The sequence below is a fragment of the Calypte anna genome, chromosome 1 (genome assembly GCF_003957555.1).
Source record: "Calypte anna isolate BGI_N300 chromosome 1, bCalAnn1_v1.p, whole genome shotgun sequence".
Lineage (NCBI taxonomy): Eukaryota > Metazoa > Chordata > Aves > Apodiformes > Trochilidae > Calypte > Calypte anna.
In genome coordinates, this window is record NC_044244.1 from 9,614,398 (window position 1) to 9,635,099 (window position 20,702).

Consider the following 20,702-nt stretch of genomic DNA (forward strand, 5'->3'; position numbering starts at 1 on the left):
TGAATGTGGGTTTAGGCAGTTACAAAAGCTCTTCTGTAGACTATCTCTGCTCTAAGATAGTATTGCCACATTGATGCCACATGCTTCCTTACTTAATGACATCTGTTGAAGCTGAAATGTCAAAAAAAAAAAGTGCCTACATATAAAATGGACCTCTTTTTTGGTTGTATATGTTGCCCATTTTTATTGCCAGTTGCTTCATGAGATCACATCCATTTCCATATACAGACTCTCCTTGCTGTTATTTTTAAAGCAGTTTTATGACCTATAATGTCACCAGTAACGCCATTGGTACAAAACAGTTTGTATGGATTCTCAGTCACCAAGGCTCTGTCACAGCATCAGATAAAATTCCTCTCCTCTCCTAACTGTAGGCAGGGTAAGGTCTCATAGTCATTACAAAGTCTTTGCAGATTAGGGACTGCAAAGATTAGATTAGATTTTGCAGAAAAGAATGACTCGGCTGAAGGTATGTTTCTTTGTATTCACATACACATTTTTCCATCCCCATAAAGCCGTTTATTGGTTAATCTCTGAGCGCCACAAAAATCTTTCCTAAGTGTCCTGTTGGTTGACAGTTTCTATCAGTATTAGGCAGTCATGTCTGTGCCCATTGGCTGTCACTTCAGACACATGAGATTAATCAGTGTCTTTTGTAACACCCTTCTGCAAATGGAAATTCTTGGTGCACTTATCTCCTCCTCTCACTGTTTTCTTCCTCTTGCTTTCTGTGCATGTACGTGAGGGAGACACTGTCTAAGGACTTTTATCTTTAATGGAAATGCTGCTGAATTAAATTAACTGCTTAAATAAACATCAAATAAGTTCTCTAGAGTGGAAGTGAGTTAATATTTTCTGAATGCTGGCTGAACAAAAAAGTAAGATTATGTCTTGGCAGTAGTTATAAGAACTAGTCCATAGGAAGAAAAATATTTCAAACTTGAGACATTGCTAAAACTATTGCAGAAAAGCTTATATTGGAGCTGGGCAGGAAGTTTTTATCTTCACTACTCTAATGTCTTGACATTTACAAAATATTCCAAAGAATTTTTTAGAAGAGACAGGTTCATATTTATTCTCAACCTGATTCAAGGAAGCGTTCATTCTTTACATTTCTGTGAAGTCTAGAGTGGATTGATTTAATTATTTTTTTAATTATAATTTCCATAAATAATTAACATTGGAAAAAATTAAGTCAACAATTCAACATTTTTATTGACATTTAAAAATGTAAATATAGTTCCTTGATATCTTTCTTAGCTCTGTGTCTCTGTTCTTAATTTAGGGATATCAGTATTTGCTGTATTTCTATAAGCACTCTCTTACATACTTAGAAAACATGCTTGACAAACATTTTATAAAAGTTGATAATACTTCTTCAGGTAGTTTCGGAAATTACAAATAATTGTTTTTGAAAAAAAGCACTTCATTGGAAATTCTCAGATATTTTCATATATAGTACTTGAAAACTGAAGCTGATGAATATTCTTGTTTGTGATGATGTTTCAAGACATAAAATTCCAGTCTTCCATGTAGAGTATTTCAAGAAAGAACATCCTGAAGCTAATTTATCCTTCATACTCCTTTTGTGTGTGTATATTATCTATGGAGGTTTTTAACTGAGCCTGCAAGAAAGGCTTTGAGATAGTAAGAAAATACTATAGTAAGTCAATTAAAAATACTAACTTCAAAAACATCTATGTTAATATGTAGTCATTTCTTAATCATTTAGAGGAAGTGCTGATAGTTAGAATTGTTTAAGGAAAATGTATCCTACAGAGAATATATATCTTTTGGATGGTACTAGAGATACCATTGCTCAACACTTTTTTTTACTCAGTTAGGATTTTGTTCACGTCAATAAATAAACTTAGGATAAAACATTTATAGATTTTAGGTGAGAATGTGTCACAGCATGACTCAAGCCATGTGCATCTCCATGAACAGGGCAGTGATTCCGGTTCTGATGTACCTCAGATCTAATTTACCTCTTACAGAAGTGAACATGGAAAAGTTTCTCCATTCAGAAGTGATTTCCTCTGACCTTATCTTAATAGGAAGAAAAATATGTGAATAATTCTTTCAAGCAGCTTTAAAGGAATTTCAGTAGATGGCTAAAACCAGTGAAATCCTGCTTCTGACAGCCACTTTTAATAGGAGTAAGAAAAAGGAAAAAGTTTAATTTGTCTGAGTGATAACAAAGGAGATGATGAACATTTCTCTCCCCCAGAATCCAGTCAGTTATTTTTCCTATTGGCACTAAGAGTTCTGTTCCTATTAATTACTGGGAAAATGCATTTTGTGGTATAGCATGTCATGCATAAAAAACTCAGTACACTCTCTCAGTAAGATATTGTGCAGTTTGAGTACCAAGCTGTTTTCAAAGTTGCCTAATCACATTTTCTATTTGTTTGGATGCACCTGTGATTATGAATATAGATAAAAAATAAATATCCAAATGTTTCCAGTGCTTATTGTTATTTTTCACTTACTTCTTAAGTGTACTCATGACCATAGTTAAATGTCATGTTACATGTCATAGTTACATAGAACGAAAGTGGATACCTGTGTATCTCTGATTATACTTGTAAAGCTCATTTCAACTTCACCTTATGTCAGAATCAATTCTGTTAAAAAATACTCTCTGAACTTAACTGACTTCTGAATTTCTCAAAGACCTTCATGTCTAGCTTGACAAACCATGTTGTGAAGAAGGCTGCTGTCCTGTTGGGTTGAACAAAGAAGAACTCAAAGTAGTTTCCAACAAAAAGTCAAGATAAATCTGTGTTTCAGGGTTTCATCTAACCTTTAGAGATCAACTATTGCTGAAGCATCAAGTATTATCTACTGTCAGAGACAAAATGCCATGTGAAGCAACTTACAAGCTTGGTTTGGAAACAATCTAGACTGAAATTAATTTTCAATTGGGAACTTCTGTTGGCTACCCTGAAATAGGGTTGGAAGGCTTAGGAGACTTTTCTGAATGAGGTAGGTAGAACTGCAGATTACTGAAGTTGTTCTAGGAAAGTATTGCCAGATCTTGTCATAAATTTACTCAGATTTTAGATAGATCCATAAGTTTGGAACCTGAGTATAAGTATGTAAGAGACTTGTAAGTATGTAAAAGACTTGTTACATAAATGAATAATGTAGAACTATATTACAAAAGGATGTTTTTGTTTTCTATCAAAGTTGGGCATTTTTGCAGTGAATACCAGTAGCCCGCAGACCTAGAAACTTAAAATTTGCATGTAAGCAAAAATACATGCATACACATAAAGCATTGCAGATAATATTCTCAGACACTGTGGGCTGAGCAGATCTGATAGACTTCACTTGAAGTGTTTTCTATCTGAGAAATGTTTATTGACCCTTATGCAGTTTAAATAATCTGCACAATTTCAATACCTTACAACATCCATAATCTTAATTTTAACTCATCTATTTAGGATGAACTACAGGAGACCTACCTTAAATCACAATGATTCTTTAACAGTTCAGATAATTTTTATGGGAAACACATAACTTCAAGATGCCCATCATGATTTATTGACATTTTTTTCCAATAGCAATTACTGATGTGCATTGAAACACATCAGCGGTTTTTTAATAGGACTACAAGTCACCAGTGCACTTCTGTTCTAGATGTGTATTGCATAAATCAGCAAATACTCTTACCACCTCCAGACTGGATACTGCATCTAGAGATCTTTTTGTGTAGAAAGAATAATTCTATTGCAATCTTTTTGGAAAGCCAACTAGAGTTTGTGCAGATTCTTTCTTTAAATCCTGTTATTTAGAATGGCCAAACTCTCCCTATATAGAATTTAAAAAAAAACTTAGAAGGAGTCATTTTCCTAGATGAGAAATTACATATATATATATATACACACACATATAATTATTATTATTACTATTATTATTATTACTATTATTATTATTGTTGTTGTTATTATTATTGTTATTATTATTATCTGAGGCTTTCCTGGAATACCATGGAAAACAGGCATTTATAACATTTATCATCAAATTATTGGGATGTTTCCTTTTCTTTTGTTTCCCTTTTCTACCAATTATAAAACTGGATTTGATCAAAAGTAATGTGAGGAGGAAAGAAGAGGATCTGCAGACACTGAACTATAGGACAAATTCTGGGCTTATGTCTGGTTTACTTGGTGGTCTAAACTAAATTATAACTTAGCCATTTACGTTTTTATTATTTCACAGAATGCTATCATGAGTAGCTTTTTCTTATGAGCTTTGTGAATTAAAGTCTGATCAGAACTTTGACATCCTGAAATGAGCAAACTGTCCTAATGTAACACATCATCCATGCAGGATAAGAGAAGGAATGGTGGAGTCAGAAAGAGTGATCCAGAAAACATAAATTAGATCTGTAAAAACTGAGGTGAATTGGTAATAAATAGCCTAAATCAGAGGGCAAAAAATAAGGGAGATAAATATTATTTATTCCCACTTCATCTGTTGCTGCAGCAGATTTTTTCTTCTTCTGGGTTTTTTCACCTGAACTCTGTAGATTAGGCTCATGTTTACTTACATCTGACATGACACTTGCATAAATTCATAAATGTGTCAGTTTCACTGGTGACACTTGTAACTCTCACCAAGTAAATGTGTTATTAAAGTCAGGTACTGCTTATCTGTGGATCTGTGCACAGTGATAAACTATCAGCTATGAATGTTGACAGAATTTATTCTTGTAACCATGATTGTAAAAGGGGTAGAAAATGGCAAATTTGCAATTCATTCTTGTCACATAGATTGCAATGAGAACAGAAAATATCACAAACTTAATTTGTTCTGGTGAAAAGTGTCAAACCACAATAAGAACAGAAGATAGCACAAAAAATTGTACCTTTTCTCTGAGCTTCCTAAAATGCAATCTCACTGTTGCCCTCAGATGACATTTTCCAGGTTCCCTGGATCTGTTCCATCGTACAGTATTTCTTTGTTCATTTTTAGTGTCTCATAAAGAATATACACATTTTATAAACCTGTAATGTAGCCACACAGTTTTTTTTTTCACGTGGAGACATTTTAGAAATATTTCATGCCTTTCATCATGGTAAAGGTAATATAAGGTGATGACGCGTTCCAGCTAAAAAAGGTGTTTCAGTGAAGTAGAACCAAAGGCTGTGGATGGTATTTACCTGAACTTTAGCATATCCTCCAGCAGTGTTTCCTACAGCACTCTCCAAGAGAAACTGGCTACTTAGGGCTTAGACTGCTGACTGGCTACTTAGGGCTTAGACTGCTGTACTCTTTGCTGGGCTCAAAGAGTTGTGGTGAAAGGAGTTAAATTTAGGTGGTGGCCTGTCACTAGTGGTATTCCCCAGGGCTCAGTGCTGAGACCAGTTCTGTTTAATATATTTATCAATGGTGTGGATTCAAGAATCGAATATACCAGCATTAAGTTTACAGATGACACCAAGTTGGGTGGAAGTGTTGATCTGCCAGACATTAGGAAGGCTTTGCAGATGAACCTGGGGAGGCTGGATGGGCTGAGCCCAATTGTATGACACTTAACAAGGCCAAGTGTCAGGTCCTGCACTTTGGTCACAACAACCCCATGCAATGCTACAGGCTTGGGGAGGAATGGCTTGAAAGCTGTCCAGACCTAGTAGTGTTGATTGTCACAGCAGCTGAATATGAGCCATCAGTGTGCCCAGGTGGCCAAGAAGGCCAACAGCATTCTGGCTTGTATCAGAAAGAGTGTGGCCAGTAGGACTAGTGGAGGGATCATTGCCCTGTACTTGGGCAGTGGTGAGGCCCATCTCTCATAATGTGTGTTCAGTTTTAGACTCCTCTATATGAAAAGGACATTGAGGTGTGAGTCCAGAGAATGGCAGTAAAACTGAAGAAAGGTCTGGAGAACAAATCTTAGGAGTGTGTGAGAGAACTGAGATTGTTTATTTTGGAGAAGAGGAGGCTGAGGGGAGACTTTATTCTCTCTAAAACTACTTGAAAGGAGGTTGTTCTCTTCTCCATAGTAACAAGTGATAGAACAAGAGGAAATGGGTTCAAGTTGCACCAGGGGAGGTTTAGACAGGATATTAGAAGAAACTTTTTTACCGATAGGGTTATCAAATACTGTAACAGGCTGCCTAGGGACGTGGTTGAATCACCACCCCTGGAGGTGTTTAAAAGTTGTGTAGTTATGTGCTTAGGGACATGGTTTGGTGTTAGGTCAATGGTTGACATCAATGATCTTAAAGGTCTTTTCCAGCCAGAGCTATTCTGTGGTTCCATGGTTCAATCTGGGTCAGCTTGAGAAGGGTTGTCCTGAGAGGCATTTCAGAAAAGTAGCCTGAGTTTGAAATACTGCATGATTTTCAGTATGACTTTTAATAATTTCTAGAGCTTCGTTTGAATCTTTTATTTGCTTACAGTCTTTTTATTCAGACTGGGTAGGACAGATTTTCTTACCTCAACTGCAGAAACTCAGTGAGTTTATTTCTTAATTGGTTGCCCAAGAAGCTTTCTCAAGTGAAAATGCTTCAGATAGTGCTTTTGACACAACAGATTAATTTTCTGACATAGTGATCAAAATGGACTCATACTAAGAAAAAGCTCTTAAAAATTATATTTGGACATCAGTTTTCAACCTTATGCTTTGGCAGTAAAGCTTTTACAACAGACTCATAATGATTTTATTTTTTTTCAAATCAAAATATCAAACATACAACTTCCTAGAGGGTTCATCAGGGTTTAGAGAGGAAGCTCTAAAAGCAGATTAGCCAGTCCTACAGATATGTCTTTTTCTTAAAGTGTACTGTTATCTTACTCACTGCTCTTATATAACCAAGTTACTTACTGAAGCATGAAGGCTTAGCAGACTGAGCAGCACTTTCTCCCTCTGTTTTAAATCAGCAATTTTCTAAGAAGGATGTTTAGTAATGAAATGAGAGTATTGAGTGTTCTTTGTTTACTTGGAGCTGCCCAAGGATCTCTTTTTGTTGTGCTTTGTTCTCCAGCAGCTGAGTTTCCCCCTCCCTTTCAGTGATGTCTGTCTATGAGCAGTCATCCTATGAAGCCTTGCACTCTGGTACATATTTTTCCCATCTTTTGTAATTATTGAGTTTTGCTATTTTATTTAGAATCTTGTTAAACTCCTAGACAGTTTTCTTCTTTTATTTGTGTAAAATGAACCTGACAGGTTACACAGGTAGATTCCCAGAATTCACAGGTTCAACCAATGATCTAAACAAACTCATGAGTGGTGAATTTTATGAATCTAGTTAGGCATTTTGGGTTGTAACCAAAACATAAATATGTAATGGACAGACAGTTGAAATAATTAATTGTCCTAAATTTAATTTTTTAAACAGAAAACTGTGTAATTTGAAAACTTTTGTGCTGCAATTACTGTTTTAACTGTAATTTAATTGCGTTTGAAGCAAAAAAAAAATTTATACTGCAAAATAGCTGAAAAGAAGGCACTTAAAATTCAAGCTTTTAAGAAAAATCTGCTTAGTTGTCTTTGAAAAATTAGAATGTTTCTCTCCCAGTGTCATCTTAAAAGAAAAAAACATTATTTCTGAGATACTGGATTTATATTAAATGCAGATTATTGGAGGACATAATAGTCACTGCATCGATGTACAAATATTCATTTCTGCACTCTGGAAACTGCTTCCAGTTCTGCCCTTGAAGACAGATGTGAACTTTCCACTTCATCGCCTAAAGATGTTGGGTTGGGTTTTTTTTTTGGGGTTTTTTTGGGTTGGGTTTTGTTTGGGTTTTTTTTGTTGTTGTTGTTGGTTGTTTTTTGTTTGTTTTTTTTTTAAGAGAGCTCCATGAATGGTTCATTTTATTAGCACACTGTGTATTATTCTAGTGTCAGAGGCTTGAGAATTGATTATATACACTGCAATATACATACAAGAATTTCTGTTATGTTTTAGAATTGAATTTGAATTCTTTGTGCCATACATCTGGAGTTATAATATCTGTAATATACTCATCATAGATTAATGTCTGCAGCTCTGGTAACCCATGTTTACAAAGGCTGTGGTTATTTATCATTTCTACCAATAAACAGAATAATTGATTTATTTTTTTTTAATCAGGCAGATACCTTTTTTTTATCAAAAATGTTTGATTTCGGTTTTGGTTTATATGATGCGTGTGATTTTAAAATGAGAAATAATCAAAATGTAAATGAGAATTCCTAATTTAAACTACATAGCTGCATTAAAATATGTATAATTTTCTATTCAACAGATATATTTCTTTTAAAAAAACGAACAGGCCAAGCATTTTTTTAAATTATATCTTGATTTTACAATTTACAAATTAAGGTGACAACAAAGTAGCTAAATTATGGAGTTGTCACTAAGTAAATAACCAAACAATTATTTTGAATAGATTTTTCAAAGGGCTGGGTGGTTGATGTGTTTTTTTTATTTAAAATTAGTCTTACACACAAAAAAAACCAAACAACAACATCATAAAATATAAGTAAGGTTAATATTTTTATTAAATTATTTATTCATCCTTGAAGTTTTTCTGGAGCATAGTTTGCTGCAGACTCACTCCCTAGTCAGGAGCAGATACATTAGTTAAGCCACCAGTGGTGTTTCTATCTTGAGTTAATGTCACATAGCCTGCTCTCTGTATTTGAGAATCCAGGGCAAAAATTTAAGCTCCTCAGATAAATATTTAGTTGAGATGATACTGGATAGAGCTAGGATTTTAAAAGCTCATTATATTCTTTTAAGTATTTTCATCCTTGTCTGTAGCATTTCACTTGAAGTGTACATCAGCCACTTCCATTTATATGAAATACCATGCGGATCCCTCTTTGTACAAAGGGCTATTCATGAAGTAATGGACTAAATAGGAGCAAAATGCAGACAAATTTCAATCTGTCGTAGCAGAGATTTTTGTTTATGCAAAGCATGTTGTTGAAATGAACTACAAACGTTAGTTTTAGGATTCTCTGGGTTACAAGAACAAACAAAATGCAAAATTACTTTTCAGTGTAATTGTGTGTCTGTTGTCCGTATTTCTATTGGGGGTGAACAAAATTTTAAAAGATTTTACAGAAAATGGTTGAGCTGTTTATTAATATGATCTATTAAGGTTCAGGTAAAAGGGTTGTATTTGTAGTTCATCATCAAATATATGTCCTGAGATGTGATAAAGAGCCCCTGAGCACTAGGCACTCTGAAACAATAAGAACAATTCTGCTTTTACTGCAGAATTAATCTCACCTATTTCCACAGCTCAACCCTAGTTTTTGAACAAAAATTATTTTCTTTAGGGACTCTCCATGAAAGGTCAGCATTAAACACAGTACTGAATAGACTTCAAGCTCTTCAAAGGATGGAATTGTTTGTTTTCTTAGTGCCATACGTGACACAAAACATTTTGTCAGTTCAGAACAAATAATAGCAATGATGGGATGGAAATACACTCTCTGCTGACCAGCTGTGTTGGGAATACTGATTCAGCTGCTAGAAGGCATAGAAAACAGTTATTCTCTGAGACTGCTATAATAAAGGGTACACAGGATCACAGTAGAGCTATTCAACGTCTACATATAGCCAAGAAGGACTACAATAACCTAATTTTTTTAAAACTCAGAGTAAACTAGTTTGTAAAAAGTTATAAAAATCTGTCTTTTATTATAAAATTATTACTTCAGACACTAACACAACCTGAGATTTGTTTTATCTATATGATCTAAATGAAATAACTACAGGTTAAGAATAATGTAAATCGAGGTCATATACTGCTAGTAATTAATGCATAACAGCATGTTCATTTGTCATAGATGAAAGTAAATAGAATTTGTTTTAGCCATCTAGTAAGGAATCTCCATAAAAAAGCCTGTGAGAGAAAACATCAGTGATACAATTGTCATCTGACTATGATTATCAGATATACCCAGAAATATATTTATGACTGTAATTATTATCCTATTATCCTGGAATTAAATACTGAATCTCTAGTGTCTTGTGACTGGAAAGTGAGATAACAAAATAACATTGGATAAACTTTGTGGATTGGAAAACTGCTTAACATAAAGGTGATATGACCGCTGATGGGTAAGGACAAAAAGCTCTCCATGTCTGATTTTCATTCAAGTTTTTTGTAAAATTAAACGTTCAAAAATACCTTAAAGGGTTAAACAGCAAAGAGAAAATAAAGTGAACATCTAGTTCATGTTTGGTTTATTGGCTTCTTGGTTTCTAAAATTTGTTTTAGCATTTGTATTAGCATTTAATTATTTATTCATATCATGAATACCTGTGACCACCAATATAGCTTGCACTATTGACTATGAGTAGTTTTCTGCCAGACAAGGGAACTGTGGTGTGAGCAAGGATAGGTCTGGTTCCTCTATGGATCCACTTACCTTTTGTGGACTTCATCACAGTGAAAGAAGGGTACACTGACCTGGGATCATAGGGATTTGTTCTTTCTTTGACTTCGTTAACTGCAGAAGCGCTGTGAAAAAACTTGGGATATTACACTTTAGCAGAGAACCCAATACCCAAACTGAAATGCAACTCCATGCATGTAACTCTTAAGATGTTTGTATCGGAAATACAAAAATAAATACAAGATAGTATATACTCTAAAAAAAGCCATATTATATACACTGGAATGTTTGTATGTAAAGGTGAAAGCATGAAGTATGCACATAAGGTAGTTATTCTCTACTTGAACTGAGGAAATCAACAGCAGGATATTAATAAATCTTTTGTAGAAACGGAAAATCAGAAGGACATTTATTATATCAGAGACTTCATAATGCTCCCTTGAAAAAACATTGACTGTTAACAGGCTTTCCTAAATTCATTTTATAGATTCACTAAATAAAACGTTCAACCAATAGGCTTACAGGGCATCATTCCATGTGAATTAGAGGTATTATTAGAGTATTATTACAAATTTTTATTGTGGCAGCACCTGGAAGTTTTTCAGTGTCATCATGAGAGACACTGCAAACATGAAATATAGTTGTCCAGAGGAGCTACAATATCATATTTTTTTTCTTGCACAGTTGTAAGAAATTATTTATTTTGTTTAAGATGACATTTATGGACTTCCATTGTAATCCAGAATTTCTCAAAATGTATACAGGTCTTAATCATCCCGATTCCATTGGAGTAGTTGAGGCTCTTCAGTTGACTTCTTTGGTCTTTGGATGACCACATCCACTTTGTTGGTTTTATGGTCATAGGGATTGGTTTTACCTTGGTGGGAAAAGCAGTGGTCACCAGAGGCAGTAAAATGCTTGATAGGAATTCCTCTGTGAGAGTAGAGCTGAGGAGGAAGGCTCATTCCTTTGTTTTGGGCAAACACACCTCTACAGCTAAACCACCAGTACAAAGAAGGGGCTCTAGTCATCTTGGTATAACAGTGCATGAAAAAAATGCAATAAACACCTAACAGTGAAGTTAGGTGCACTGAGAACAAGTGTCGTAATGTTCCCCTATCCACAATAATAGTTAAAAAAAGTTATTTTTCAACGGCTTTGCTGGTTTTGCATTGATGATGTTGTATGCACTAGGGATACGTTTTTGTGCATTGCCATCATAATTCTAAGCCTTTAAGGACCTTCAGCAGAATAACTAAAGGAAATTAAAGTGTACACACTGTACACATAAAAATCCTATCATCTATCAAATTTAATTACTAAACTAAAAATTCCCAAACAACAGAGCAGTTTCTAAAGAGACACAAAATTTGAACTTTTTTCTGATGGTGCTGGGATGGATGTTGTGGTAACGCAAGGGTATACACATTTCAGAGTTTCACTTGAGAAAGTAGGTCATCCCTGTGTTGTCATATTTTGTATTTCATCTGTTCATAATTGAGTGGAATATTCAGCAGTCCCAGCACTACTAAAATTAAGTAGCATATAATTCCTGACACATGGGAGAAATGCCAATTCCTCTGTACTTTTTTAGTAACCTGCTGCAGATTTACAACTCTCTTCTTTTACCAGTTGGTGTGGGAGAAAAAGAAAACATGAGGGACAACAAACCAGCTAACAGAGTGCTTTCATATTTTTTCTTTTCTTTTAGGGAGCCAAAGTAAAGTCTTAGGGTATTAGGAATAAATTGCTGATTGCTTTATCACTCTATAAATTTGACCTTTTATTTTGACAGGATGATAATAAGGTAGTGAAGGTTGGGATGTACTAACACTTTAGAAACATAGATGGACTGTTTAGCACCATTTTGAAAACTGCTGTAGTTATTAGTCCAGTGTCCAAGATGTGTTTATTCAGAAATTCGAATTCCCTGAAATCTTCTGTTAGTGAGCAAACACAAACTTGAATGGAAGACATAAAGCATAATGAAAAACAAAAAGGAGGGGAAAATCCAGAGTGGTTCCACATAGTCACTGCATTCAAGATAAAAGCTCCAGAGCAGATTTTGAGGGGATAGCTATGCACCTAGCATACTGGTGAATGCTATCTTATTATGATTGTGTGTTCTGCAATGTCTTTACTTTTTTCTAATTTTTTGCAGTTTCTGCCAATTTTCAAAAGTCAAAGCGATACTCAATATGTCAGCTGTAGACAATGAGTACCTGGTCTGATCAGCTGCACTCTTGCCCTATGATCAGTGGGCACAAACAGGCTCTTTTAAAGTGCCAGTCATTTTATCTAGTGTCCCATGATAGGTGAGATTAACTGCCTTCCAAACATTCCTATTTTCCTCCATTAAAGGTAAAAGTTAGCAGCTGCAGTTATAGATATCTGTACAATACACATCCACAGTTTAATGGAAATCCTACTTTCTCACTCATCTCTCATAGGTCTACCCCAGTGTTTTGAACAATGCTGAGCTTCACATAAAATTTACCAAGCTAAAGAATAATTGGTTAGACTGCACTGAGTAATTATACAGTAATTCCAATAAATTTTAACTTATGTAACTTCAATATGCCTTCTAATGTTCTGGAATGCATCTTTCTCCCTCTAAAAGCATGAAATATAATGCTGTTAATAGCATAATATAAATTCTGTTATTTGCTTCCAGAAATACAATGCTGGAAGATACTTAAAGCAACTAAAGAGAAAAACAAAAATCAACAGGTAATTTTTAAGGGATTTAATGACTTTACTCCAAAGTGTTTTATTTTCAACATGGCAAGCTAAAACAACCTTCAGAAACTTAAGATTTATTTTATTAGAATCACATTTTATTAGAATTCCGTTCAGGAATTATTAGAATTCCCATAATCTAAAGCACAATATTGATTGCTGAAGCCATAGCATAAAATAGATTTGCTTTTGTTGGTGACTGTCAAACACCAAAGGAAAAAAGGCCATACAGCAGCATCCAAAAATGGTAACTCACCAAGCAGACTGAATGCTGTGGTGTCACAGTTCAGAACAAATACCAGCACTGTCAGTGGCAATGACTTTTAACAGGCAAAGGTTAAGTACTTTTTGTGGCTTTTTTTTTTGTTTGGTTTTTTGGGTTTTTTTGTTCTAGGTTGCTGTTGCACTTCAAAGTTGACATAGACAGAAATAAGCTTGATTCTGTTCTTATTTGATATTAGTTGTATCACCTAACACACTGACCAAGATATTTTGAGACTTTTATATATATAGCATTATTGAGCTGCTTAAGCCAGGACATAAATCATTGTCTTCAAAAGCAATGGACAAGAGTAGTCAGTAAGTGTATAGCAATTATTTCTGTTGATGTATATGGGAAAAATAAGTAAGATTCTCTAACACATTTTTGCTATATTGACTTCCCAGTGTCAATAGAAATAAATACAAACTATTCAATTTTTATCATTTCAGTTCATATGACTTCTAATGTATACACCAACAAGTTACATATGCAGTGGTAACCAGACACATACACAACTCTGCAATCAAAACACTGGAAAGTAACTTTTTAATTTCAAAGTTGTAGTGGCTTAAAAGTAAGCTTATCAATTATTAGTGACAACAGATGCTGTGATAACTTGGTATTTGTCAATCATATTTGAGAAAGATAAAAGCTGGTCATTTTTTTGCATTGTTCAGATAACAATCTTTACTTGATTTCAACTTCAATCAAAAAAAAGTAATCCTTTACTTCTTCTGTTGAGAAGCTGCTTCTTTCTGCAGAAATTACTGCTTGTTATACTTCGATGATTTTCATTTACCTGAAACAGCTTTTGTGGATTTCTATGATCTCTCTTTGGTGGCTGGTAGATAGCCTGACATTTAAAGGCAAGGTAAATAGAGTCATAACATTTAGCTATTATTTATCTAAGAATACAATGCATTCATCTCATGAATACTATTACATGAGTGCCATTTGTACAACTAGTAGGATTTCATGAATCATTGACTGACAATTTCTTGATTAATCTTATTTGACTAATTTGACTAATCATTTCATGATGGCACAAGTAGCAGTTATTCCTCTGGAATCCAGGTATTCTCAATGTATAGTAGGTTTACTTTTACCTGTAGAGTAGGTTATACTAGCCAAGAAAAAATAATAAAAGGTATCTAGATGAAACTAAAGCATCTACCTTCTGAAGTAGCTTAGAAATGGTATATGGGAAGAAAATTGTTTGTACCTTAATGGATACATTATTTTGAGCTACTTTTAGCTAGAAAAAACCCGTGTCATTTACCAGCTAGCAATTGCAAAGAGTGGGTAATAAATTTATCAACATACTTCAGTAAAAAAACCTTGACTTGCAGGGGGATGGGATAATTGCCCTATTATTTTAAACTTTAAATTATCTAATGTTGCGGTATGCAAATACAAGAGCAAAGGAACTGAAATGCCTGAGCTTTTGCATAAGAGCTGAAAAAGAGACATTCACAATGAATATTAGATGTGTGCCCTTTTCATTATGACATTTGCTTATTAAGAACCTTAATGAGGAGAACACTGACACAGCAGCTTTGTTCTGTCCAGCAATATGGGGTTGTAAGGATTGTTGGGAGACAGCCATGGATTCAGAATATAAAAGTCCACATAGTATCACTTGTGATGCAGATAGTAGTGTCTACTGCTGATTTAGGAACCAAAGGATGTAAAGAACTCTGTAAAGAACTAGGAAGATTTATCCAGTGAAGACTTCTGAAAGAAAATGATGTCCATTTTCCAAGTCCTAATAAATTTGGCTTGACAGGCTAACTGAAAAGATAGCCTTAGGAAAAACCTTGCATTCAGGGCATGAGGTTAACTGAGGAAAAGACAAGTCTAAAGCTGAGGCATATGACTTCATGGTACAAAATCTGATTTTACAGAGAACCATTCTAAGAGAGAACCAAGAGCTAGAGGGCGAGTGATATAAGAAGATTTTTATAGGCTCTTTTGTGATCAAATATCCACATAATACTAAAAAGTTAGGTCAGAATTTAAAACATACAGTTTGGAAGAAGTGTTTGGTATGTCTATATAGCAATACTAAAAACGGAACTGGTAAACAGTTGCAGATATAAAAAAAATCCAAGAGGAGAGTGGTAAGGGTCATTCAGTTCTGCATATCTGGACAATTCAGGGTCATTTCACTGGCATCACTTGCAGTAGCATGGCAGGAAGGCAAGCCTGGGAGTTCCATCTCTTGACAACATATGGTGCAGTTTGCTATTTTTGCTCATGTGAATTGTAATTTACTTTTTAAAAGACTTGGTTTACTATGTGGTCAGCACAAAGCACAGTCCTTGAGTTCAAGACCTTTACCCTGGGGAGAAGAGTCTAGATAGGGACAGTGAGCAAAGCTGAGAGGAAGCAGTGGCTGGATATCCATTTTGGGTTTTAAAAACTTAAAACTATCAGTGAAGTTGCTAAAGTCATTACAGGCTGTTCAAAGAATGGAGTCAGTGAAAGATTTAAATGAGGGAAAGGAAGTGACTGAGAAGGAGTGAGTGTATGAGCAGTGTGTAGGTTACAATTAAAGAGGTACATAATGGAAGCTACATATCCAGCAGTCCTAGGAGAAGTAATAAAGGACAGATGTTAATGTGTAGAAAAGAAACAAACATAGAGACCTTAGAAAATGGATATGGATATAGTGTAAAGAAATAAATGGAATTTATGGCACCAACAAATGGTGCTGCAAGAAAAAATGTGCATTCAAAGTATAAACTAATGTATTATTTAATATCTGTATAGCATGTATATGAAATTCAGCAAACTCTTGAACCATGAATTATTTCAATGTGGAAGCTACATAATTATGTTTCTGTGAAATTAAAGATGGTTAAGGCTAGATTCTGCGAAGCCTAACAACATTTAATTATCATCTTAGTCCTATAAACCATGCTGACAGAAGCTATATTAGCACAAATAGAAATGGTATTATTTCTGCTTACTTTGTGAAATGAGTATTTGTCAGGCTGATTGGTGAATGCAAAACTCACCCTCTTTTTAGCACATTTAAAAGCTTTTTAGCCCTCCAATATAATTAATTTAAAAATTGGTCTATTATAATTATCTAGTCAACTTCTCATAATGGTCTTTACAATATTTATGCAAGAAGAATCAAGATTACTGTGAAATTTGATCTTGTTTCTGTATTTTATTTATGCCAAATGTTATCTAATATATTTATTCATTTATAGACTCCAGAGAATACTAACATCATGATTTTATGTGGGCCATTTTTTTTCCTGGTATGTTACTTCCTACAAAAGACAGTTGACAACATACTTATGGGTTCCAGCATTGTTGTCTTGGAAAAAAATGTTGGAACCCATAAAAAGGAAGGCAGCTACAGTAAAAATTCCAGGTAAAGCCCTCTAACAGAAATATCTGAAAGAAAACTAAGTTATATTTTGCACATTCTTTAAAAAAGAAGTTTCTATTATTTGTATTTCTTAACTAGTGCTTTCCAGACAAATGGCGTGTACTTGGAACAACTTAAGTCCTACGGAGGAGAATAATCTTCCCTGGAGGATTATGTTTTAATGCTTTTTTTTCACAGAAAAACTAAACCTAAATTATATTTAGCAGTCTGATACAGAACCACATTTAGTTTGGGGTTTCAAAGGTTAGAGTAAGTATTAGAGGCTTTGTTGCATTTGGAGACAACTGATTCAATTGATAAACTGCATTTATTGTGACAATATTGCCAAATACTTTTAAGAAATACTGATTTTTCTTCCCTTTCAGTATTATTTGTGTTTAAAATTTCCTTTTGCTATTCTAAAGAAGCTTTACCCCAAATCCCACTGGAAACAGTCTGATTACTTCTCTTGTGTAGTAGCTAGGCAACTGGCAACAAGATCTTCTGCCCAGATATAACCATTTGCCCTTTTTTTTCTGATTTTCTGGGATGAAGAGTAAAAGGAGAGAGTGTGCAGCGGGGATTTAGCAGTAAAGAGATCAGGCAGACGATCTTCCTTTGGGGTTATAACTCTATTAAATTCATACACTGATACATATACACAAACTCAAGAGCAGAGGGTAACACAAAGAGTTATGAGTTCCAGTTGGCCCCCTTTTACTTAGATTCACAAAATTAGAGGGACCTAGTGGTAGTTTTTAGAGGCATTAGAAAACAATAGATGTTAGAAATATACAGCCAAACTTTGTACATAAAGGTCATCAGTGCTTTGGAACAATGTAACTGCTGTTAGTATTCACAGTGTATTTTTATATTTGTTCAGCTTGGCTTTCTGGAACCTGACATGCTTTATTTCTGTTTGAAAGGTGCTACAATTCTTCCTGCAAGAGCAGCAAAGAAAATAACTTCTCAGTATACACAGCATTCAGATTAAAAGTATTCAACTGTATTAGTTTAAAACATCATGTGATATTAGTGTTAAGTTTTCAGATAAGTAACTTCCTTATGTTTGTTGTGTCATAGGTTCAGGAATGGCTGTGCTTGAACTGCCAGACCCAAAGGGCGATTTCAGGACAACTTGGGGATATGGGCAAGGTGCCACTTCCAAAAGCTGTCCCTTCGCAACCGGTATCCAAACCACCTGCTGCTCCTCAAAAACAGCCTGTGCCTGCTGTCTCACCGTCCCCTCAGAAGACTTCCACCCCTCCTACTCCAGGAGCAGCAAAACCAAAAGAAGAACCAGGTGTTCAAAAGGAAGTTCCAAAAGCTCAGCAGGGGAGGCTGGAGAAAACATTGTCATCTGATAAGATCCAACAAGGAATTCAGAAAGAAGATGCAAAACTTAAGCAGGGAAAACTTGTCAAGGCACCCTCAGCTGATAAAATCCAGCGCGTTCCTCAGAAAGAAGACCCAAGACTGCAGCAAACAAAACTGGCAAAAACAGCCTCAGCTGACAAAATTTTGCATGGAGTTCAGCAGGAAGACGTAAAACTTCAAGAGTCAAAACTGGCAAAAACAGCCTCAGCTGACAAAATTTTGCATGGAGTTCAGCAGGAAGATATAAAACTTCAAGAGTCAAAACTGGCAAAAACAGCCTCAGCTGACAAAATTTTGCATGGAGCTCAGAAGGAAGACATAAAACTTCAGGAGTCAAAATTGTCAAAGATACCCTCAGCTGACAAAATCTTACATGGAGCTCAAAAGGAAGACATAAAACTTCAAGAGTCAAAACTTGCAAAAACAGCCTCAGCTGACAAAATTTTGTATGGAGCTCAGAAGGAAGACATAAAACTTCAGGAGGCAAAATTGTCAAAGACACCCTCAGCCGACAAAATTTTACATGGAATTCAGAAAGACCCAAAACTCCAACAGATTAAAATGGCAAAGGCACTGTCAGCTGACAAAATCCAACCTGCTCCTCAGAAGGAAGATGCACAGATTCAGGAGGTCAGATTGTCAAAGGCAGTTTCAGTGGATAAAATTCAACATGGAATTCAGAAAGAAGATCCAAAACTTGAGAAAATCATGAAAACTTCATCAATGGAGCAAATCCAGCATGAAGGTCAAAAACCAGAATCAATACTTCAGCAAGAAAAACTTTCAGAGTCACTTTCAGCAGATAAAATTCCCACAACAGTAAGTTCAGAAAAGAAACCCCTAAGCACACTGGAAGAAGATAAAAAACCTGTTATCCCAGAAAAAAGTACACCACATCCAGAGGATAAAAAAGAACAAATTCCATCTGGGGCTAAAGACCATGTTGAACAGAAAGCAGAAGTTGAAGCACCTTCTAAAGAACTGCAGGCTAAGAAGCAAGAGGATGTAAAAAAAGAGGGTTTGACAGCTGGGATTTCTCAAATCATTTTGAAAGAAAAAGCTCAGGAAGAAATTCCTGTTCAAACAGCACCTTTGCCAGGAACTGAACATGTGGAGGCAACAAGAGAAAAAATAGTAAGTGGCTTTCTACTTCCCTCCCTCATTCTCCCTTGCTACAATTTAGAATCTGATCCTGGCATGCCCTTTCTTTTTTCCCTGTCTGTTCTTTACTGTTATTCTCAATACAGGAAGGTGTTAAATGATAAAATCAGTGACTCCCACTGAGTGAAAGTTTCACCAGTTAGTCCAGTGCTCTACACGCAACTTGCATGATTTTCAGTCTCAAGCTGTTATGCGTTTGAAACTAAGGCAAAGTTGCCGTCTAACAATTTTTCCAGTATTTCTGATATATTTACACATTTCTGTAGACTCCTCATATTGGTATTTAGTTGTTGAAATTGGAGTGTTCTCATAGTTCTTAATCCTAGAAGGGAATAATCTGTGATGATAAAGTGCAGTTTTTTACAATACTTAAATGTAATAAACTTTGTGATGCCTGAACATGGTATGTTAAAGTATGCAACTTTTACATCTTTACTATTTTATTTGCTTATCTCATGTTGACAGATACTTTAGTAGGATTATTGTTGGGCTCTCAAGTCAGATGAATGGATAAATTTAAAACAGCTTGTACTACAGCTCTGCAGTTCTTATATAAATCCATTTGCTGGATGTGAGTTCACCAAAAATTCATGTTATGAGCTGAAGTGAGTAATATACATAATTTCTTGATAAATGAAAAATGATGAGGTTTTTATCAGCACTGCAAAGTAGGTGCTGATTATTGTAAAACAGTCATGTTGAAACTCACAGGTGAACATATAAGTAGTTCACTGTACCTATATGACCACGTTACCGTGGTCAATTGGACATATATTTACAACTCATTAGCTATATTGTATAAGTGCTCCTATTATTACCTTCTTGTGCATAGCTTCAGTAACCAGGTAGAAATTAATATATTCTAAATTGATATCATTCTTCTAACACATGCCATTAATTACAAAATACAAACCAGGGAGCCACAATAAGGAGGAAAAGGCTTATCTGTAAGCAGTTTTTTTGAACACAAAATTTGGATCATATAAAATTCAGATATGGATTAAACAGTTTAACCAATGTCTTTTTTTTCTGGTCTCTGAAATATTTTTTGAGATAATGTAGACATCTTTATTTCTTCTATAAACAGAATGACCTTTTAAATATCATGAGTTCCTGTGCAAAATAAAATTTTTGTTCTATGAAACAGAATGGAATCTTGCTAACTATAAATAATTAAATAACCTGATAAGACTTCTTTTTTTTTAATCAGATCTCTTTTAATAGATTTCTGACTAAATGTGATAACCAACTGAACTTTTAAAAGCACTGAGCTTTATGTTTTCAAATAAGAATTCTAAAAGTAAGGAATTTTAAGAATGAATAATAGCTCTAAATCAAAATTTTCTAATGCAAAATAGTTTTATGATATATTGACATTAACACTATAAATTTGCCACTGGTATACTATGAAAACATCCTACATTAGA

The 20,702-nt window shown here is 34.7% G+C and overlaps 1 protein-coding gene across 1 annotated transcript in view; it reads left to right on the forward strand.

Moving 5' to 3' along the window:
* PCLO (piccolo presynaptic cytomatrix protein) overlaps positions 1-20,702 on the forward strand; it is a 281,990-nt gene that overhangs the window by 104,851 nt on the left and 156,437 nt on the right. The window contains exon 4 of the mRNA XM_030467444.1: positions 17,821-19,248. Coding sequence (XP_030323304.1) covers positions 17,821-19,248 — 1,428 coding nt within the window. The remainder of the gene's footprint in view (positions 1-17,820; positions 19,249-20,702) is intronic.